At 38.2% G+C, this 20,114-nt stretch overlaps 6 protein-coding genes across 6 annotated transcripts; 4 read left to right on the top strand and 2 right to left on the bottom strand.

The window, feature by feature from the left end:
* Positions 1 to 316: 316 nt before the first annotated feature.
* On the top strand, positions 317 to 1,189 carry LOC110708523 (F-box protein GID2-like). Its single transcript, XM_021886659.1, has one exon. The coding sequence runs from the start codon at positions 463 to 465 to the stop codon at positions 1,018 to 1,020; it is 558 nt and encodes a 185-aa protein (XP_021742351.1). The 5' UTR covers positions 317 to 462; the 3' UTR covers positions 1,021 to 1,189.
* Positions 1,190 to 1,321: 132 nt separating this feature from the next.
* LOC110708522 lies at positions 1,322 to 2,815 on the bottom strand. The gene is made up of 2 exons (XM_021886658.1): positions 2,339 to 2,815; positions 1,322 to 2,250 (listed from the first exon to the last, which is right to left on the bottom strand). The coding sequence occupies exons 1-2, from the start codon at positions 2,803 to 2,805 to the stop codon at positions 1,659 to 1,661; spliced, it is 1,059 nt and encodes a 352-aa protein (XP_021742350.1). The 5' UTR covers positions 2,806 to 2,815; the 3' UTR covers positions 1,322 to 1,658.
* A 55-nt stretch (positions 2,816 to 2,870) lies between these two features.
* Positions 2,871 to 5,026, bottom strand: LOC110708903. The gene is made up of 3 exons (XM_021887127.1): positions 4,529 to 5,026; positions 3,004 to 4,425; positions 2,871 to 2,894 (listed from the first exon to the last, which is right to left on the bottom strand). Exons 2-3 carry the CDS (start codon positions 3,916 to 3,918, stop codon positions 2,871 to 2,873), a joined length of 939 nt encoding a protein of 312 aa, XP_021742819.1. The 5' UTR covers positions 3,919 to 4,425; positions 4,529 to 5,026.
* Positions 5,027 to 7,137: 2,111 nt separating this feature from the next.
* LOC110708521 (60S ribosomal protein L36-2-like) lies at positions 7,138 to 9,040 on the top strand. Its single transcript, XM_021886657.1, has 4 exons — positions 7,138 to 7,282; positions 8,285 to 8,389; positions 8,513 to 8,712; positions 8,829 to 9,040. Exons 2-4 carry the CDS (start codon positions 8,288 to 8,290, stop codon positions 8,857 to 8,859), a joined length of 333 nt encoding a protein of 110 aa, XP_021742349.1. The 5' UTR covers positions 7,138 to 7,282; positions 8,285 to 8,287; the 3' UTR covers positions 8,860 to 9,040.
* A 3,156-nt stretch (positions 9,041 to 12,196) lies between these two features.
* Positions 12,197 to 14,240, top strand: LOC110708520 (protein MAIN-LIKE 1-like). The gene is made up of 3 exons (XM_021886655.1): positions 12,197 to 13,395; positions 13,476 to 13,901; positions 13,985 to 14,240. The coding sequence occupies exons 1-3, from the start codon at positions 12,643 to 12,645 to the stop codon at positions 14,123 to 14,125; spliced, it is 1,320 nt and encodes a 439-aa protein (XP_021742347.1). The 5' UTR covers positions 12,197 to 12,642; the 3' UTR covers positions 14,126 to 14,240.
* A 1,255-nt stretch (positions 14,241 to 15,495) lies between these two features.
* On the top strand, positions 15,496 to 19,572 carry LOC110708519 (50S ribosomal protein L20-like). Its single transcript, XM_021886654.1, has 3 exons — positions 15,496 to 15,641; positions 17,036 to 17,256; positions 19,107 to 19,572. Exons 2-3 carry the CDS (start codon positions 17,071 to 17,073, stop codon positions 19,290 to 19,292), a joined length of 372 nt encoding a protein of 123 aa, XP_021742346.1. The 5' UTR covers positions 15,496 to 15,641; positions 17,036 to 17,070; the 3' UTR covers positions 19,293 to 19,572.
* Positions 19,573 to 20,114: the final 542 nt, after the last annotated feature.

The raw sequence follows: 20,114 nt of genomic DNA, 5'->3' as shown, positions 1-20,114 counted from the left end.
TGGGTCTGGGCCATGCATGGGCCAACTTTTCGACAATTTCGGTTCGGCCCGACCCAACCCGAAAGTCATAAACCGGGCATAGCTAATTGAAAGCACGTGAGTCTGACACGAAGCACATATGGAGTACTAATCTACGGAGTTTCTGTACGAATACTTAATTAATCAAATTTGAAAAAAAAAAATTGATTAACTCAGGGCCTATTTTGATTTACTGAACATGAGAGAAGAAAATTAGAATTTGAACTAAATTGAAAATAAATTGAAGAAAACAGCACTTCAATAGTTGTCTTATTGTTGGAAAGTTGAATGACCGGAAACGCGTGAGGTGGGTTTCCCTCTCACCTATGCCCCCTCTTTTCCACACAACCCACACCCCCTTTTACTCTCTCTCTCTTCATTTTCTCTCTCCTCCCTATCTCCTCACCTTTTACTCTCCTCCCACCCAACTCAATCCAACCCACCATGAAACGAGCAATGAACTCCGATTCCAATCCAAATCCCACCACAACCCCCAAAAAACCCAAATTCATCCCATTAATTCAACACCAAATTCAACAAACCACCAATCCCAATCCCAATTCCGATTCCGATTCCGATTCTCAATTCGCAAAACTCGACGAAAACCTCCTCTACGAAGTATTCAAACACGCCGACGGTAAAACCCTAGCCACAGCCTCATGCGTAAGCAAACAATGGAATCGGACTGCTCAAGATGAACGATTATGGGAGTTGATCTGTACTCGTCAATGGAGTAATAGTATTAATTATAGTACTCGTCAACTTAGATCTGTTGTTCTTGCTCTTGGTGGGTTTCGTCGCCTTCACGCGCTTAATCACGCAAAGACCGCCCCGGCTTCTTCGAGCTCTGCTCAGCCTATTCTGCCTCCGTCGAGTGCGATTCCGGCGCGTGCTGTCAAAGGTGGGAATAATCGGTTGGGGAAGGATGAGGTTCATTTGTCTTTATCTCTTCTTTCTATTAGATTTTATGAGAAGATGAATTCTTCTAATAAACGACCATAATTTTATTTTGATTTGTAATTTGTAATTTTTCTTTCTATTTTTAGGGTTTTTTTTTATGCTAAATTGTTGTTGTTTTTAGATTCTACTATGAGGAATAAATAATGAATGTAATGAGTTTCCTTTGTAATTTGAGTGTTGATTTAATTTAATGTATTTGTTGATTGGAGTATTTTTTTTAAAGGTGATTATGTTTAGTTTGATATGGATTATGGAGTATGTAACAATCGACCCGGATTTGGTTGTCGGATTGGTAGTTCAAATTACACTATCAAACGTGAAAATTAATTCCGGATAACTAATTGAGTACTATGCTGAGCAGATGACAGGTTGTGGCAACCTATGTTGCACGGATACCGACACGGACACGATACGGACACGGGAAAACGGCAATCCTGAAATAGGGGACACGGGTACGGCATATAACAAGGCATATAATATATCAAAAAAACGAGAATTTGACAACCTATTTAATAAAACACTAAATAATTAGCCTCAAAACACACAATTTTGTTAAAACAAGTAAATAAACAAAGTGTACGAACGTAGTCTCATACATATCAAGAAACCATCAAACCAAATACATGTCTTAATAATAGTTTTACAAATCATAAATAAAATAAACAAAAGTACTAATAGTTTCATTCTTCACCATCACCAAGTACATCATCAAAAATCATATTCTCCATCTCGGGTTCATCAAGTGAGAGCTCGGCCATCTCTAGAATACCAACCTCTCCTAGGTTGTCATGCTCATCTCCACCCACATCCCACAACTTAGATCTCCCCTTAGTGTATTCTTCACTTCTCCTAGAAAGTAATCGAAGGTTGTTATGAATGTATACCAAGTCTTGAGCACGTTTAGGAGTAAGCTTATTTCTAGTGCAAGAATGAATAAACTTATAGGTGCTCCAATTCCTTTCACTACAAGAAGAGGAAGAAGGTTGACCTAATAGCTTATAAGCCAAACCTTGAAGCATAGACACTTGGGAACCATAAGTTGCCCACCAATTTTTAGCATCCATCAAAGCCATATCATGCATGCAATCAATGTTGAGAAAGATCCCCTCTGATTTTTGTGAGAATATTGCAAATTCCGTGTTGATCTTGAATCTTTCATCGGGACTTTGGAAAAGCCTTCGAAAGCATTGTAATCTTTGTGTGGAAATTTCATTGTCGGCATTTGGAGCAACTCGTCCCGGGACCTCATTAAGCCATTCTTCCGTGTAAAATCTTTAACAACAAAATAAGAATAGCCATAAGAAATTAAATAAAAAACAAGGAAAAATAAATAAAGATGAATTAAATAAGTAAAACTTACCTTGGATTCAAAGAATGTGCTAATGAATGAAGTGGAGTACTACCCTTACTCCAACGACTACTAAGAATCCCTTTAACTACATTAAAGAAGGTAGATTGTTCATAATCTAGTTTACCCTCTTTCTTGTAGATGGCATCTTTCACCTTTTGAACCATAATGTCCCATCTTTCATAAACCAAATGCAAGGAAGATTTGTCGGTGTCACAAACCCTAATCATCTCATAGATTGGGCGTGTAAAATCAAGAATGTAATCAACTTTTTCCCACCATATTTCATCCAAAATCTTTTCCCTTACATGTGAGGCTTGCCCGCGTCGATCATCCTTGTATAAGGACCAATTCTCACTAATAACCATTGATTGAAGTGATGTTTTAAGGAGTTTCAACCTTTTAAGCATGCACACAATTGAAGCAAAACGAGTGTCGGCAATGCAAAGTAGTTTTAATGGCGAAAACTTATTGAACATTGAAAGCCTCATCGAATGATTCTTTATGTAATTTTTAATGAACAAGGCATCTGCATGAACTTCCGTTATCCAATGACATTCATCATATACTTCAACATTATTCAACACATTCTTAGCTGCACAGATGCTTTTCATTGCAAGATTAAGTGTATGAACAACACATGGTGTCCAATATATATGAGGATACCTACCCTCAACCAGTTCCCCTGCAGCCTTACAATTACTTGCATTATCTGTGATTATTTGAACAACATTTTGATCTCCAATTTCATCAATCACCTCACTTAGTAAGGTAGCAATGAAATCTTTGTCCTTAATCTCACCCGAGCAATCAATAGCTTTCATAAACATAGGACCCGTTTCAGAAGCAATCATAATGTTAATCAAAGGCCTTCTTTGTGGATCACTCCACCCATCACTAACAATGCTAACACCTTTTGTTTTCCATGTGGCTTTCATAGGTTGTAATAACCTATCCACATTTTCTGTCTCTTTACAAAGCAAAGTTGTTCTAAGTTTGTTGTATCCGGGAGGCTTATAACCAGAGAGATTAGAATTGGCAGCCATTGTATATGAACTAACATAGTAAGGGTTTCTAGCAAGATTAAAAGGCAACCCCCCTGTGTAAAACATTCTAGCAATTTCAGAATCCAAGTGGTCACGAGATTTCACATTAAAAGCATCGGAAATTGTATTTTTTGATTTCCTCTTCTTTACATTATCAAATGAACCTAGTCTCATTGATGTAGCTTCAGTTGATGTGTGAGAAGATATGGGTTCATTTGAAAAAGGTGGAACTTTTGGTAACAAAGATTTTTTATAATCCTCGGATTCACGATGAAGCGATCTTAGTTTAGCAAGGTCATCAATTTTCACTTTATTACAAGTTTGAATCCCTTTCCCTTGTTCACCTAGCAAATGAGCTTTCACTCTAGTGTATGAACCATTTTTAACTTCGCCGCAAAAGTTACATTTCCAATTATAATTTCCTCCACCACCCGATATTTTATCACCCTTAACAACAAACTTCCACAAAGGGTAGAGGTCTTTCATTGACTCAGATGAATTACTACTACCACTGACATTGCATGAAGCAGAGGAACTAGAAGACATTCCTGACAATTTCAGCAACACAACAACACATTTCAGCAAGACAACACAGCAAAGTGAGCAACACAACAATACAATTTCAGCAACCAGCAAGTCAACAATACAATTTCAGCAACCAGCAAGTCAGCAATACAATTTCAGCAACCAGCAAGTCAGCAACTCAGCAATACAATTTCAGCAACCAGCAAGTCAGCGAGTCAACAATACAATACAATTTCAGCAACCAGGGCACAATACAATTTGACAGCTGAACCCATCTCACAATTAACATCACAATTAACAATTAACATCACATTTAACAATTAACAATTGCGAATTACAGTGATACTGCCTCCACGGCTCCACCTCACAATTAACATCAGCATTCAGCAATTGAATTTCAGAAAACAAAGTACAGAAGACAGAAGTCACATAACCCTTACCTGGTGGTGGACTGGTGGCTGGCGAGTGGCGACGGACGGTACTGGGTGGTGGACTGGTGGCTGAGGACGAACAACGACAGCCTGAAACCTAGGTTGAGCGAGTTAGCGACTGAATTAATTGAATTTAAAAAAAAAAACAAAGTACAGAAGCCAGTCAAGCCACGGCCTGAAACCTAGGTTGAGCGAGTTACCTGGTGGTGGTCTGGTGGACTGGTGGCTGGCGACACTGGGGTGGTGGCTGAGGACGAACAACGAGCGGCGAGTGAAGTCTGTGTCTCTGTGAGAGTAGGCTGTAGGCGACGAAGCGACGGTGAACTGAGTGACGGTCTGGACCAGCAGCAGCAGGTGAAGCGACGACGGTTATCGGCACGACGGTGAGTGGCTGACGGTCTGGGACTCAGGGAGCTTGAGTAAGGCAGTAGGTTTGTGAATTGTGAATGGAGGAATTGAGAATGTGAGAGAGTCAGAGAGAATGGAGGAAGTTGGGCTTGTAAAGCCGTAATTGCGTGTCCATCACAAAACGGACCGTGTCTGGGTGAGACACGGCCCGTGTCCGTACAGAAGAAATTCAAAAAAAAAAACGGACACGGATTTTCGCGTGTCCAAGACGTATCCCCCCGTGTCCCACGCGTGTCCGTGTCCGACACGCGTGTCGACTCGGACACGCCACTTGGCAGGCGTGTCCGTGCATCATAGGTCCGTGCATCATAGGTGGCAACTGGCAAAGTATTCTATTTCAAAAACCTGTCAACTTGATTACGTTTTGGTTGGGAGTTTAATAGTCAAACAGTACCAAAGAAACAACAATTCTGAAATGAATCATCATTAAATCCATATTTTTGTGACATGGAGAATTTAGTTGACTATACAAAATGTCAGGAGCAATGTTAACACTACCAGAAGTCCAGAATCAATACAGTTTTCCTGCATACATTCCTTAGTTCGAATACTTGAAGACTAAGGGCCAGTTCCGATGAAGCTTATTTTCAGTTTTGCTCAGCTCTAATAAGTTAAGTTCATTTCGGTTCTTAATTTCCTTCCCTCATAAAATATTTAGTTCAACTAAGCTCAGCTTAGTCAATCAGAATAGGCGCTAAGGTTGCCCTCGATATATACACACCTAGATGTACAAAAGACTTACTTTAAAGGAATCCCAAATATGATGTCTCAATATACCTATGTATTGGGTTGTATAATAGACATGTTGTAGATTGTGAGATTGCCGAGAAAGGGGGAAGTGGGATACTGTAGCCATGCCATATGGAAGATCAAGAGGGTGTAATATCTGGCAACTGAATATACTACGTATATATTTGGTTGTATAATAGACATGTTGGGAGTGTAACTAGACGCATAACAGCTATTTATTTAGAATGCATGTAGGAGGGCTAACTGATAGATTCACATTTTTTTTTTATTGTTTTAGTGGTACTTTTAATATACCATTATACTTATAGTGGTAATTTTAATATACTATTATATATGTGATTTATAGTATTAGAGTATAGGTTATTTTAGTAGTACTATTTATAACCATAATAACTAATAGTGGTATAATATTTGTAGCACCGGGAAAAAAAAAATTAATCAGTTTTTTGTCTTATAGCTGTTATGCGCCAATACTTAACCATAGATTGTGAGATCATGAGAAAGATAGATTGTGAGATCATGAGAAAGAGGGGAAGTGGGATTTGATCTTCCATGCCACATGGACATGGAAGATCAAGAGGGTGAAATATCTAGCAACAAAAGCAAGGATTATATCATGATTTGATCTGTGAAATTCACATGTTAACAGCTTATCTGATCATGACTAAAGAGCAGCTAGTCTTCACTTATTTAAAGTTGTGAGATTGGTATACAGATGAACACTTGGTAGGTTGGAGTTGGAGTACATTGACCTGAAATATCTTTGGTACTAATGATGTTGATGTTAGATTTTATGTGTAATCAATTAATTATACCATGATGCTTCTACCAAGTCAATGTGTCTTAATCGAGTCCTCCAAATTGTACAATTTTCTTACATATTTGTTCCATTGCATAGAAATTATATTTAATGTTCATGCTCATAATTTATCAAACATGCTACAAAATTGAATCTTGTAATTATAATCCACTATTAGGAGTATTTTGCGGTTAAAGAGCTATGAAACTCTCGATTAATCTCTAATGTCTCTATTCTTTATATACAGTTCAAAACTACTCCTATGTGGTGAGGAAAAGTTCAATATGTCCTTGTATATATTGGTATACGTATACCTATAAGTAAAAAAAAAAGTCGTATTTCAATAGTCAATTAGATACCCTTTTCGATCTTAGAGATGGATAACTATAGAAGCATTTTTGTACCAAGCAGAGAGAGCATTCAATTAATTTGACGCGGCCACCATGTCAAATTAATTATAGAAGCGTTGCTATAAACGGTTTTACATAAGCACAATGCTACATTATACGATTTAATTACAAGTTTTTCATTTGATTTACACAAATTTATATTTTCTATAATTGATTATAATTTTTTTTTAACATTCAAGTCAAGTTACACAGTAGAGGATGTAATTGTTACTAATTTTTGCTTGAGCTCTACTGCTCTAATAATAATTAGTTGTCTTTACAACTTTTGTCAAAAAAAAAAAAAAAAGACTCGGGCTTTCATGTTTTCCTTAAAAAAATAATAATAACAAAAATAAAAAGAACTAGACTCAACCCATCTTCGATGAATCAATTAACCCAAAAGCCCAAAAGCCCAAACACTCAAAAGTCAATAAACCAACCCTACACTATCATTATAAAGCCATCATAACCGTTGGATAAAGAAACCAATCCGACGGTTGAGAGAAAAACCCTAACAATATCAAAACCACTCGCAGTTGCCTCTACTCTCTTTCTTGTTCTTCCTCATTTCCATTCCCCAGTTCATCCCGAAACCCTTCGTTCTCCAGGTAATCCTTTTTTATTTTTCGAATTAAATTCTTTAGTTCCATTTTAATTTTATATTACTCGTAAGTCTTCTTGTTTATTTCAAATTTAATTTGATATTTGTTTAAAATTGTTAATTGTATGAATGCACTACATTTTTATGAATTATTATTTGGTTGTAGTAGTTTAAAATTGCTTCTGAATAATTTGCTTGTATTTTTTAGTAAATTATTTCGATGTTAAATTTGGACTTGCTCATATTTTTAATGCTTAATTAATTTAGCTTAATTAATTAGCGGTAGAATTAACGATGCAATTATGTAATTAGTGCTTTATTGGGTGATTTAGATAATGAATTTTATAGGGGGTTTATTGTCTTATTCGTAGAAATGAAAAAGTGGGTTTGTTTAGTTGTGGAGAAGAAGAAGGGAATGTGGAAGATTTGAATGTGTTCTTGTTGGAGTGCTGAATGTGGAAAACTTTAATTGGATTGATAATTGTGCTTCTATGTTATATGGGTTATGTTTGGGGTCGAGGGATTGATCTAAATAGATACTTATTTCCCACTTTTATTCAATTGATTATCTTGCTATGCTCTATTCAATTGATTTATGTTAGCCGGCCCCAAATCATTTTGTGACGTAGTCTTTGTTGTATTAAAATTGTTAAACAGATCCCTATATCGCGTTTCGTATGCCCCACGGATACATTGATTATCTTCTATGCATGTGTTCTTAAGTTTCATATGATGTGTGTTAGTTAATGGTGGGCTGGAGGACTAGAAGGCATTGCTTTACCTTTTTTGTATATGGTTTTAGCTCGATGAGTTGATTTTTTAGGTCCAGCAGCGGAATTGTATGTTTCTTAATTCAACTGTTGATTTGGTAGTCTTGATTCTTGATATGTTTATGTTTTGATCTGCTGTGTTATTGGCATTTCATTCAGTGGCGTGTACCCTTCATTTGTTGAGTTCATCTAAGTGTGTTCATTGTTTTGATTTGTGTTTTGTTGCGGTTTCTTTTCAGGTAATGGCTCCTAAACCACCAAACACCGGTCTTATTGTTGGCCTTAACAAGGGTCACATCGTCACCAAGAAGGAATTGGCTCCCAGGCCATCAGACAGAACAGGGGTATGCTATTCTCCTTGATAATCCATTATGAATAAAATGTTTCAATGTTCTATACCTTTGTTACGTTTATCATGTCTGTGACTCATGTAAGTGTTGTGTCTGAACTGGTATTTTGCTTTGCAGAAAACTAGCAAGAGGGTACTCTTTGTGAGGAGTATCATCCGAGAGGTTGCTGGATTTGCTCCATATGAGAAGAGAATCACTGAGCTGTTGAAGGTTGGTAAGGACAAGCGGGCACTGAAGTTGGCAAAGAGAAAGCTCGGAACTCACAAGAGGGCAAAGAGGAAGAGAGAGGAGATGTCAAATGTTCTCAGGAAGATGAGGTACTTGACACTGTTTAATCTATATTCTCATTCAGTTGATAGGTTGCTATTGACTAGAAGAGTATCATATTATCACTGCCTTTTGATTAACCATGTTTAATATGATGTTTGGGCAGGTCTGCTGGTGGTACCGAGAAGAAGAAGTGATCTACGAGGAGTTCAATTTTTATCCTATAATTTTAGTTGTAGTAGTGTGCTCTTTTAGCTCTACAAAACTTGGGAATTAAATTAAAAATTTTGCTGTGTTGGTTTTTGAACGTTTGCCAATTTACCATTAATGAGTGAGGAGTTGTTAAATATCTGCTGAGTATGAAATTCTTATTCCATAGCATATGAAGTGTGCATTATGAACTTTAACTAGCTTTCGCTTCTGCTTCCACATTTTACCCATTCTGCTATATCGTGTGGTTTGCTCTGGAACTCTGCTGGTTTTCCACAAGTTTTTGTTGTTTCATTTTTAATGCCCAGTGATTGTTTTGAAGATAGAATAGAGGTCTAGTGGGAGATTACAATTAACCCTTTCTCTAATCTTTGCCCTTTTGAAAATGATGTGTAGGGTTAACATTTGTTTTAAAGGAGGTACCCCGTGGCGGGTGAAGGTTTTTACATTTTCGAAGGAAAAGGAAAAGATCTCTTCTTAAATATTCCCTTGTGCCAAAATTCTCAAAAACAATGCTAATGCTAAGCAACTTATATTCATTGCATAAATTTCGAATTATCACATAAAAGTATAAAACTAATCCCTAAATTAAATCAAGGTCATCAATTTTCATATTTCGTCAAGTTTAATAAAAAGTTTTCATTAAAGAATAGTCAAAATGGAGAAACTAGACTTTAATGGGGAGATTGTACATGCCAAAGGTTTGTAATCATAATCATACCATTCTTTTCATCCTTTTCGATTAGAGTTTTTCATTTTATCCACCGACAAGGTCATTGAAAATGTGCTAGTGAAAGTGGTGTTCGTGAGCTATTACCATGGAGGAGCAATAATGCAAGAAAAAGATGGAGGAAAAAATTGTTGGATGGAGGAGGAGGAGGAAGTAGGAGGGTTGAAGAAGACAGAGTCAGAAGAAGAAAAGGACAAAAAAAATTACCCTTTTTTTTTTTTTTGTTAATTAATATACGATTCTCCTTATTTACATAAATTCCATTTTGAGAAACACCCTATTGTTTCTCATGTGAGAAATTGAGACTTTCTACAAGTAAATCTCTTTGAAACACCCATTATAATAAATCGAAAAGCGGCAACAAGTCTAATTTAGGTTTGATTGGAGGACGAAAATGGAACCGTTTTGCCCTTTTTTTTTTATTTGTCCTTTTCAACAATAAAAAAAATCCCAAATAAATCTTACATAGAATTGATACAACGTTGGTGTGTGTAGGTTTGACAATATGGTTGGGTTGGGTTGAGTTCGTGTTCAAATCAACTCTATTGGATTGACTATCCCCCCCTTTTTTGTAATAGCAAAAATATTTCATTAATTAAAAGTCATACGACATCTACAATAGAGATTCGACGTTAACAAATACATAAGATATTGAATCAAATAAGATTTTCCTTCATAAAAACTAGATCATCGAGTAGATCTTGCACTGCGGAGCATCTCCCGCTTATATCGCTGAAAATTACAGCCTTGTTGGAGAGACAATCTAACGATCCTTTGTAGCCGTGAGGATATTTTCCTTCTGATTCATCTGTTCGTATTCGAAAACTTGATAACTTTTTCACCAACGAAATAATTTCACGACAATCCATTAGATCTGCTACCATGGATTCAAAACTAAGAAATTTCTCCCTCAAAAAGAGGAGATAAACCTTGTCTTTCGAAGGAGATCGAAAAAACCCTTGTCTTTCGAAGGAGATCGAAAAACCCTTGTCTTTCGAAGGAGATTGGAAACCCTTTCTTTCGAGGGAGAAAAGTTCCTCCCAAAAGGAGGAAGCATTATTATAAACCTAAAAAAACAATAAAGAAACAAGGATTGGGGCTTTCCACTGATTAAAATCGATGAAAGCGTCTACAAAATTCAACAATGGAGGCTAGGTTTTGGAGAGAGAAAGGAGGAAAAAGGAGGAGAGTAATTCATGATATTGACTATCCCCCTTTTTCCAACCCAACCTGTAGGGTTTGTTTGACATCACTATGGTTTTCTATTTTTGGTTTTTTATTTTTCAAAATCATATAATATACAATAAAAAATGAATCAAACTTATTAAAATTATGATAATTTTAAAAACTGACAAAAGAAAAGTGAACAACTTTTTTTTCTTCTTGTTTTCTGTATTTTTTTTAAAAGAATGAAAACAAAAAACGAGGACAAACAAGCGTTTAAAGTTTTCGAGTTTAATTTTTCAATCTTAACCTGACTTGTTTAATTTGGGTTGTGTTCGAGTTGACCCGTCACCCCATCCCTATTTTAATTATAAATGGGTCAACATGAACCCAACTGCTAAACATCGCCCGCAAATCTCCACATAAAGCCCACAAATTAAAAGTGAAATGACTCTTTTGCCCTCGAACTAAAATTATATTCTCTCTACTCTAGTAAAAAACACACTCTCATCTTCTCTTAACTTTGTAGTCTCACTTTCTCTCTCGAAAATATTTTTTCAAAATGTCGAGGCGGCAAGGCAGGGAAGTGGCGACACCGGTGGCCGGAGCAAGGGGGTTTGGAGGAGGAAAGGTATGTTTTTTTTTTTTTGTTAATTTTTTTATTTAAAAAAAAAAAAAAAAAAAAACCGGAAAAGGTGGCGGCCCGGCGGCGACTGGTGGCTGGACGGCGGCGAATGGGCGGCGGCGTTTGGCCCAGACGCCGACACCACGGTTCCGGCGCCTGTCCCAGACGCCATTGCCACGGTGATGGCGCCTGGGCAGGGCGCCGGTACCACAGTGGCGGCGTCCACGTCAGACGCCAACACCGTGGCACCGGCGTCCTGCCCAGGCGCCACCACCGTGGCTCTGGCGTCTGGGACAGGCGCCGGAACCCTAATTTTTTTTTTTTTTTCATTTTCTTTTATTTTTTTTTGAATTATATTTTCAAATTTTTTTTTTGCTTTTTTTTTGTTTTTGTTTTTCCGTTTTATTTTTTAATTTTTTTTTACTTTGTTTTTTCCAATTTGTTTTTTTTGGGTAATTTTTTTTTTTGCTTTGTTTTTTCCAATTTTTTATTTATTTATTTATTAGGTTATTAATTTTTTTATTTTTAGGTTGTTAATATTTTGTAATGTTTTTAATTTATTTTCCATCATATGTATATTGTTTTATTTATTTATTTTAATTACTTTTTTTATGTTTATATTACATGTTTATATTGCATATTACATGTTTTGTTATTTTGTGTTAGGCATCGTATTTTCGTTCTGCGGCTGGGAAGAGTATGAACATTATGAGAAGTACGATCAACTCAATGGAGAGCTCGGGGCCCAGACACGTTAGATCCCGTGGTATTTCGGCCTCGGCTCGTAGAGAACGGGTGCACTATTCTGAGGATGATGAAGATGATGATGGTGATGAGGAGGAGGAGGAGGAGGATGCAGATGAGGATGTGGACGATCAGAGTGGACCATATGATGATTACGGTCCATTCAGTCAGAGGCTTGATGATGTGTATGAGACGCGTAGGGTAGACGTGCGTAAGGGTAGAGATGGTAGATTTGTTAGTAGATCTGGCACATCATCTGCGTCCACTGTGTCTGCGGTTAGCAGAAAACGGTCGAGGGCCGTTAATGATTCTTGGGTGGTGAGGGGCGAGGTGGCTGGGGGACCTATAGACGGGAGTGTGATTCCTAGCTTTCTAGGACACATCGCTACCCGTATTTGGGAGGACCAAGAGCGGGCTTTGGATAGCGGCATTTTGAAATGCCAAACCCGGGAGAGGACTTGTAACTTCTTGTGTAGTTGGGCTGAGGCTTGGCCGGAGGAGAGCGAGATGGTCGGCCGATTGAGGGGCACTAGAGTGAGCCACCTTCCTGCCACCATGCATGAGAGGATTGACTCGACGCTGATCACGGCTTTCGTTGAGCGATGGCAGCCGGACACGAACTCTTTCCACCTTCCGTTCGGTGAGATGACGATCATGTTGCATGACGTCGAGGCCATCCTTGGGATTCCCGTAGAGGGAAACCGAGCATCTGTTGTCACAGATGCGGATCAGGCAGATTTATTGGCGGAGCTGTTGGCGGTGGATAGGGCTGCGCTGTACACAGCGGCACTTGGTGTGTGGGATCACGGCGGTGTTAAGATCGCAGCAGTTTTGCAGCGATGTTTGCACCCCACTTCACGTAGGACGCAGGACACACAGCTGGCTGCATATGTTTTTCTTCTTCTCGGGTGTACCTTGTTTCCGGATAAGAGCGGAAACAAGCTCAGGCCACGCGACATAGTTGACGCGTGTGAGCCCGACAGAGTAGGCCAGTTTTCTTGGGGGTCGGCTACATTAGCGTACATGTATCGCCAGTTAGGATTCTCGAGCCGGGCTGATGCGGCGGGTATCACTGGATGTATGACGTTGTTACAGACGTGGATATACGAGTATTTCCCGGCGTTTCGACCACACCGCGACCCGGTTCCTATTGGGGATGGCCAGCCACGTGCCTGTGCGTGGAGTCCGCGTGTCGAGAAGAAGTCCATTGACCGCCTGCGATCGATACGGTTATTGCTTGACAGGATGTCCCCATTAGAGGTAAAGTGTTTAAATTATTTCTACTTTTATAGTTTGATGTGTTTATTGTATGAATCTTACTAATTTTAAAAAATGTGCAGGTGAACTGGATGCCTTTCGGCCAGAACCCTAGTAATAGGGTACCCAGGACCCTCTACACGGGACTGATTCAGTATCGTGAGATCGTAGAGGCGTACATGCCGCAGCGCTGTCTTCGCCAGCTTGGATATGTCCAAGTTGTTCCTCCTCCACCAGCATGGCCCAGTAAGGCCGTCCGATCTGCGTCGTCGAAGGAGTACGTCGTCCAATGGCCGGCAAGCATGATTGGCACGTGGGAGCAGTTTCCGATGGTTGCCCGCATATGGATTGAGCAGCTGCAGCGGCCGCCAACTGGGGTGGCTGCCATGTGTGACCAGCACTACATGGAGTGGTACAACCGGCACTCGCACCCGAGGTTGATCAGAGACGTCCACCACGGCGACGACGCCGATGATGATGATGTGCCACCGCCCACTGCCGTGGATGCGGTACGTCTCATAAAACATTTGTAGTTGTGTTTTTTTTCATATAATACGTCGTTATTGAATTGTATGTGTTTTGTTATGTGTAGTGGATGGGAAAGATGACGCAGTTGGGACACAGACTTTTTGAGGAGAGGGACAACATGACGACTGCAACAGGCAGAGCTGTTATTGATGAACTGGAACGGGCCCTTGAGCAGTGGCAGTGGGCGTCACAGAGAGATTATTGATATGTCGGCAGTGCATTTATATAACATTTTCCTAGTTGTTTGTAAAAGTTAACATTATCTATTCTTATAATTATTATTTTAAGTTCTTAGAATTTGACATTATATTTTTAGTTTTTATAATTTTTATTTTAAGTTGTAATTAGTGGGCATACGAAAATTAAATACAAGTTCACATTTAAATGGGAAAACTAAATACGAAAATTAGAATCCGAAAATTAAATAAATGGGAAAAACATAGCAATAACAATAGAAGGTCACATAGAAAAGGCAACTAGATTGTTCCACTGCTGCACCCGGTCATGATATAGCGCATCCCAGCCCTCTACGCTTGCTGTACGAATGGTGTACCACGTTGGTATGATCGGTGGGACCGGAAAATCGGGTGACAGGTCCAGTCGGATGAAATGTCTGTATGACGGCCCCAGAAATCCAATAGCAACCTCTCTTACCGGTCTGGTGACGGTCTCACGCGAACACCAAGGCAGAACCGTGGTACATGGATAGTAAGCTCCACCATGCAAACCAAGGCCGAAATGCATCACTGCACACTTGTAGATGTTTGCAACGGCGAAGAGATCAAGTGGCGCGTCGAACCAATGATTTTGACCGCAACGTCCTCCTCCCCACCGGATACGCTGCAGAGACCTATCCAAGTCCTGTCCGTACACGTGGCGATAAACAGCTCGGTTTGAGGCGATTTCACTGTACATCAACTGACGCACTAAACCGTAGTTGTCTTCACCCATCTGAAACACATCAGCCACAACCCGAAATCCGCAGTTACCATCTGCAACCACATCATTCCACCCGTCCAGGAACGGCATCATGATGTTAGGGATCCTGTCTTTATATGGAAAATGTTCAATGTCCATTCTACCTGTTGCACACATCAAAAAACACAATTAACAAGTCAGCAGAAAACTAAACAAACACTCTAAAAAGTAAATTAAACTAAAGTACCGTACCGGTGCCGGGCATATTCACCGACGAAGAAGTTTGTTCTCCCTCCAATTTTAAATACTTGCTCTATTTTCCTTTTACGGCTGCTTTTAAATACTTGCTCTATTTCCTTATTTGGAAAGTTTTTATAATATTTAATTCATTTTTCTCAACTAGTGGGAGCCAATTTGTTACTTTTAGATTCTCTCTTATCTAATTTACCTTCCACTTACTCCACTACCTCTATATTTTACTATTACTTATCCTAATTTATCCGAAAAAGCTCCGCACATGAAGAAATGAAGCAAGTTTTTAAAAATAGAGAGAGTACTCCGGAGATTTATTTCTAATTCAAAACTGTGTTCGTCATTATTACTAATCCATAATTGGATAACTCAATAAAGACCCGCCCAATTCATTAATTGGACGGATCTAACCCATTTATAACTGGGGCGGGTCAGGGGTTTTAGTAATTATCAAACTCCTCCTCTCTCTCACTTCTCCATTGAAGCGCACTTGACGTTCTCCATTGAGGCGCCATCTAATATCTGTATCCTCCATTGAAGCAGCTTCGTAGGTAAGTATTTGTTTCTTTTTGTAATCATCATATCAATTTCACAATCCAGGGTTTACTTTAATTTAATTGTCAGTGTAGTAGATTAGGGTTCGAAATTCTCAACTATTGATTCTAATTAGATTATGAAAGCTCAATATCAGCGATTATGTTGTTATAAAAGAAAATAATGAGCCTAATTGATGATTGAATCTATAATTATGAGCTTTATTTGATGATTGAATCAAATTTGGTTGCTAATGTATTGCATAACCCTTTAATTTTAGGATTGAACTATGAAATTAGACCTCTTCCCCTTCATTTACAAAATACTATCAATTGAAGCAAGAATGTAGGGTTTTTGAGCTGTTGAAGCCGTTGCGATATCATGTTCTGTGTATCATGAGCTGATTCTGCGCGTTTTTGATATTCAGTGGCATTTTTGAGGTGTTCATTCTGTTGAATCATAGGATAAATAACTTCATTGCTTGTCACTCGTGTTGACGCAGTTGCGATATCATGTTCTGTGTAACATTAGCTGATTCTGCGCGTTTTTGATATTCAATGGCATTTTTGAGGTGTTCATTCTTTTGAATCATTAGTATAAATAACTTCATTGCTTGTTACTCGTGCTGACGAAGTTGCGATATCATGTTCTGTGCATCATTATCTGATTCTGCGCATTTTAGATTTTCAATGGCATTTTTGAGGTGTTCATACTATTGAATCATTAGTATGGATAACTTCATTGCTAGCTACTCATAGGCGAGGCGGTGTGAACCTTTTCTAGCTTAAACCCTGTGATTAGGTTTTTAAGGTGTTCTCTTTTGTATGAATTTTGCTTGGCGATTTTCCGGTGTTTCTGGCACTTCTGCCAAACAGTATGATTTATTTCGACCGTCTAAACTTAGCCATAGGTTCTAGTTCCAGAGCTCAATTAGTTGGTCTCCAGTGATCATTCAGCTAGGCTAAATTTCTGAACTCCATTATTCATTTATTAGTAATGAATTAATTCTTAACTTGTCGCTGATGGCTCACCTGTTCTGGTCCTAAGGCTCCTAACGCAGCTTAGGTTACATCACAATTAATCAGGCGAAGTAGCTCTGCTTCTTTCCAATGGATATTCATGTTAAGAATTCTTTATCTTCACCATGTGATTGTTTAGAGCTGCTCATGTCTGCTGCTGTTGTTGCTTGTTGGTTTGTTGTGCTGTTGGTACTATTGCTGTATGCTTGTGATTTTTGTCGCAGCTGCAGTTTTCTTTGCTGTTGTAACAGGCTGCTTTTTTCACTGCTGCAATATCGTCGGTGCTACTGCAATAATTGGTTTTTTTTTTTATTTTTTTTTATTTTTGTTGTTGTTGTTGTTGTTGTTGTTGTTGTTGTTGTTGCTGTGATAATAACCTGTTCTGCAAACAGAGTAAAATCATCTCTGTTGCCCGAGAGAAACAAAAATGAACAAGAAGAAGATATTCAAACTAGCAAAGGGGTTTAGAGGCAGAGCAAAGAATTGCATAAGAATAGCTAGGGAGAGAGTGGAAAAGGCACTTCAGTACTCTTATAGGGATCGCCGCAACAAGAAGCGTGATATGCGCTCTCTTTGGATTGAACGCATCAATGCTGGTGCCCGCCAACACGGCGTAAGTATATTTAATTATAGAGCTTGATCACATCTATGCTTGTATAAATTGATTTAAAATTGTAGCCTGTGTGAACTTGAGAGTATTATTTTGAGATCCCTACCTAAGTTCCAAAAATAATCTTGGGTTTGAGTAAATCTGAAATGTTCAAGGTTTGTTCTTTGTCAATTATATTGGTTAATGAGCTTAAAGACCAGTAACCTAAGATGCAAAGTGAAAAATTTCTTATGGAACTGTTGTTCCATCTTTAAAATTTATTAATTTTTGAGTCATCACTTTAGGAAGTCATACTCTGAGTTATGTTAAATCATTTTGGGTTCTGATCTTCTCTGAAGAGTCATATTGTATATTGGGGTGTCAAACAATAGCAACTGTTTGTATTACTAATCTTCTGAAATTTCAATAAACTTCATGAATCCTATGACCTGTGGAAGAACACTAATAATTTGGTTTCTACGAAATTCGTATTGCCTGCTACTTGGTTTTACTGAGTGGTGTGGTCCAACAACTCACTAGGGTATATAGTGCTGTGTTCATGTTAGTTGTGTTCATCCAACATCTTGGGAAGCTTTTATTTTGGTATTGTACTGATGAACAGTATTGCCTATAACTCTATAAGTGAAGCATTCTATTGTACAACAATCTTTGTTGTCTCCTCATAAACAATATTGTAGATGAATTTTTTGCAGAAAAATTTACTAGGGTTGAAGACTTGAAGGACTCTTAACCTCACGAATAGATTATTTTCTTGAATCTGGATCTTTTGTCTTTTTTCTGGGAGAAAAGTGTGAAATTGTTCCTACACGAATGTCCTTAAGTTAATGGTGATAGATTAAGTATGCTCCACTGGTTGTGTAAGCTAACCCAGGAAGGTGAATTACAGAATGTTGTAATAAGAGATATGGCGCCACAACCTCTATTAAAGATTTTAAGGTGATCAAGGGAAATCAATCTTCGCATCAGACAACCCCAGACACTAGCCGGCGTTCACATTCTACAGAAAGAGCCTTATGTTGGATGTGATTCTCATTAATTTCTTTATCAAATGTGTGTGGAGCTCCCGTCCTAATGTCCTATATCTAGAATAAAATGTGAGGAGTGATGTTCATCTTGGTGAGATAAAGAGTTTTTGTTGAGGCTAACTTTGCTGTGATTTTGGAGACTGGATTTGGCAAAAATTTGTTATATAATGCCAGTCCTTTTGCCATGTCACAATTACAGGCGTCAATTATTCCAGATGGTTTCTCTTGCACAAAGCTGTATTAGGAAATTAAAATAATGGCTGGAAATTGTTGTAACAGAGATCTGGAGTTTGTTCTTTTTTTGGAAAGAGGGAGGGGGGGAAGGGGGGGTTGTCCAATCTACAATAAGTGCAATCACAAGTAGCTATTAGGTAAAGGTAGATCCGTTATTATCTTTAAAAAAAAGTGTTTTTTGGTGTTTAATGGAATGAAGTTAAAGAAACACTGTCTTCCAACATTTGGATTATAATGAATTAAAATAGAATGGCTCATAGTCTTGGTCTCTCTTACATTGAATTGTGAAGCAATCATTGCGCCTGGGTCTCTCTTTCATTGACATATGAAGTGATCAATGCGCACTGGTTTTAGGATCAGCTGGAAACCACCTCTTTGTTGTCGTGTTTTGGACCCCTTTGGCCGTGCCAAAAATAGGAGCATCTGTAGAGGCATTGTAGTATATGTATTTTTGTTTTGGAGTGCTGTCAATGTGCAGGAACAATTTTAGTTCTACTCTTTCAGTGTATGATGATGTATATATCGTTTGAATTGTCATCTGAGTTGTCCTAAAGTATTCTTCATCATTAAATATCCCTATTCTTATGGCTGCAGGTAAACTATGGTAACTTCATGTGTGGGCTGATGAAGGAAAACATACAGCTAAACAGAAAGGTCTTGTCAGAACTGGCCATGCACGAGCCCTACAGCTTCAAGGCTCTGGTGGATGTATCACGCAATGCCAATCCAAAAAACAAAATAGTAGAACCTAAGAAGGTTGGCCTTGCTTCTGTTCTGTGATGGACGGTTAGGTTTGTTGGCTGGAGCATCATCATTGCTGCAACAAAATTTCGTCTATCCTGGAACTAAGACAAAATATACAAGCTGCAAACTTTTTTCTTTACTCGTCTTTTAAAGATGTATTGTGGCCTGTGGGCAGAGAATTTAGAATCCTAGTGCTTAGGTTGGCTTGATTATCCCAGGTCTATTTCTCTGGGTAGTTTATTTTAGGTATTATTCAGTGTGTAAGAAGACAAACTATCTTAATTATAATAATTGGTCTGTTGTGGTAAATTGGCAATGGTTATCAAACCTGGTTATCATACCAGGAGGTCAACGCTTGAGAATAGAGTGAGAAGTTTAGTAAATTCCTACTCCCGAGTATGGTCACTGCACTTGCTTAACTTTTCAAAACTATACTAGAAAAATCCACCAGGTGTACACAAACACAAACCATCTACCCAAGAATTTGCATCTTGATTATATAGCAGACCTCTCACTTGTTTTTTCATGCAGATGGAATCAAACTTTTTCATGGCACTATTTCTAGCTTGCTCTAAAATCTGACCTATTTGAATTGTTTTTTGCATTGTTAAAATAAGTTCTAATAATAATTACATACTAATATTCAAAAGGGCATAAATTACAATGCATCATATGCCTCTTATTAATTAGCTATAAAACAATCCTTCCTATAATCAATCTTAATCTTCTACATTTTGCAATGCCATTAATCTATAAATTAACATGCAAATCACCTTTTACAATCATCTTCCTACAAACTTGATCAATAATAATTATAACAAAGCAAAACTCTCTTTTAATTCACCCATAATATCTTCA

This window comes from Chenopodium quinoa, unplaced genomic scaffold (assembly GCF_001683475.1).
Source record: "Chenopodium quinoa cultivar QQ74 unplaced genomic scaffold, ASM168347v1, whole genome shotgun sequence".
NCBI lineage: Eukaryota > Viridiplantae > Streptophyta > Magnoliopsida > Caryophyllales > Amaranthaceae > Chenopodium > Chenopodium quinoa.
Note: the sequence above shows the minus strand (reverse complement) of the source record. Positions and strands in the feature narration are given on the sequence as shown.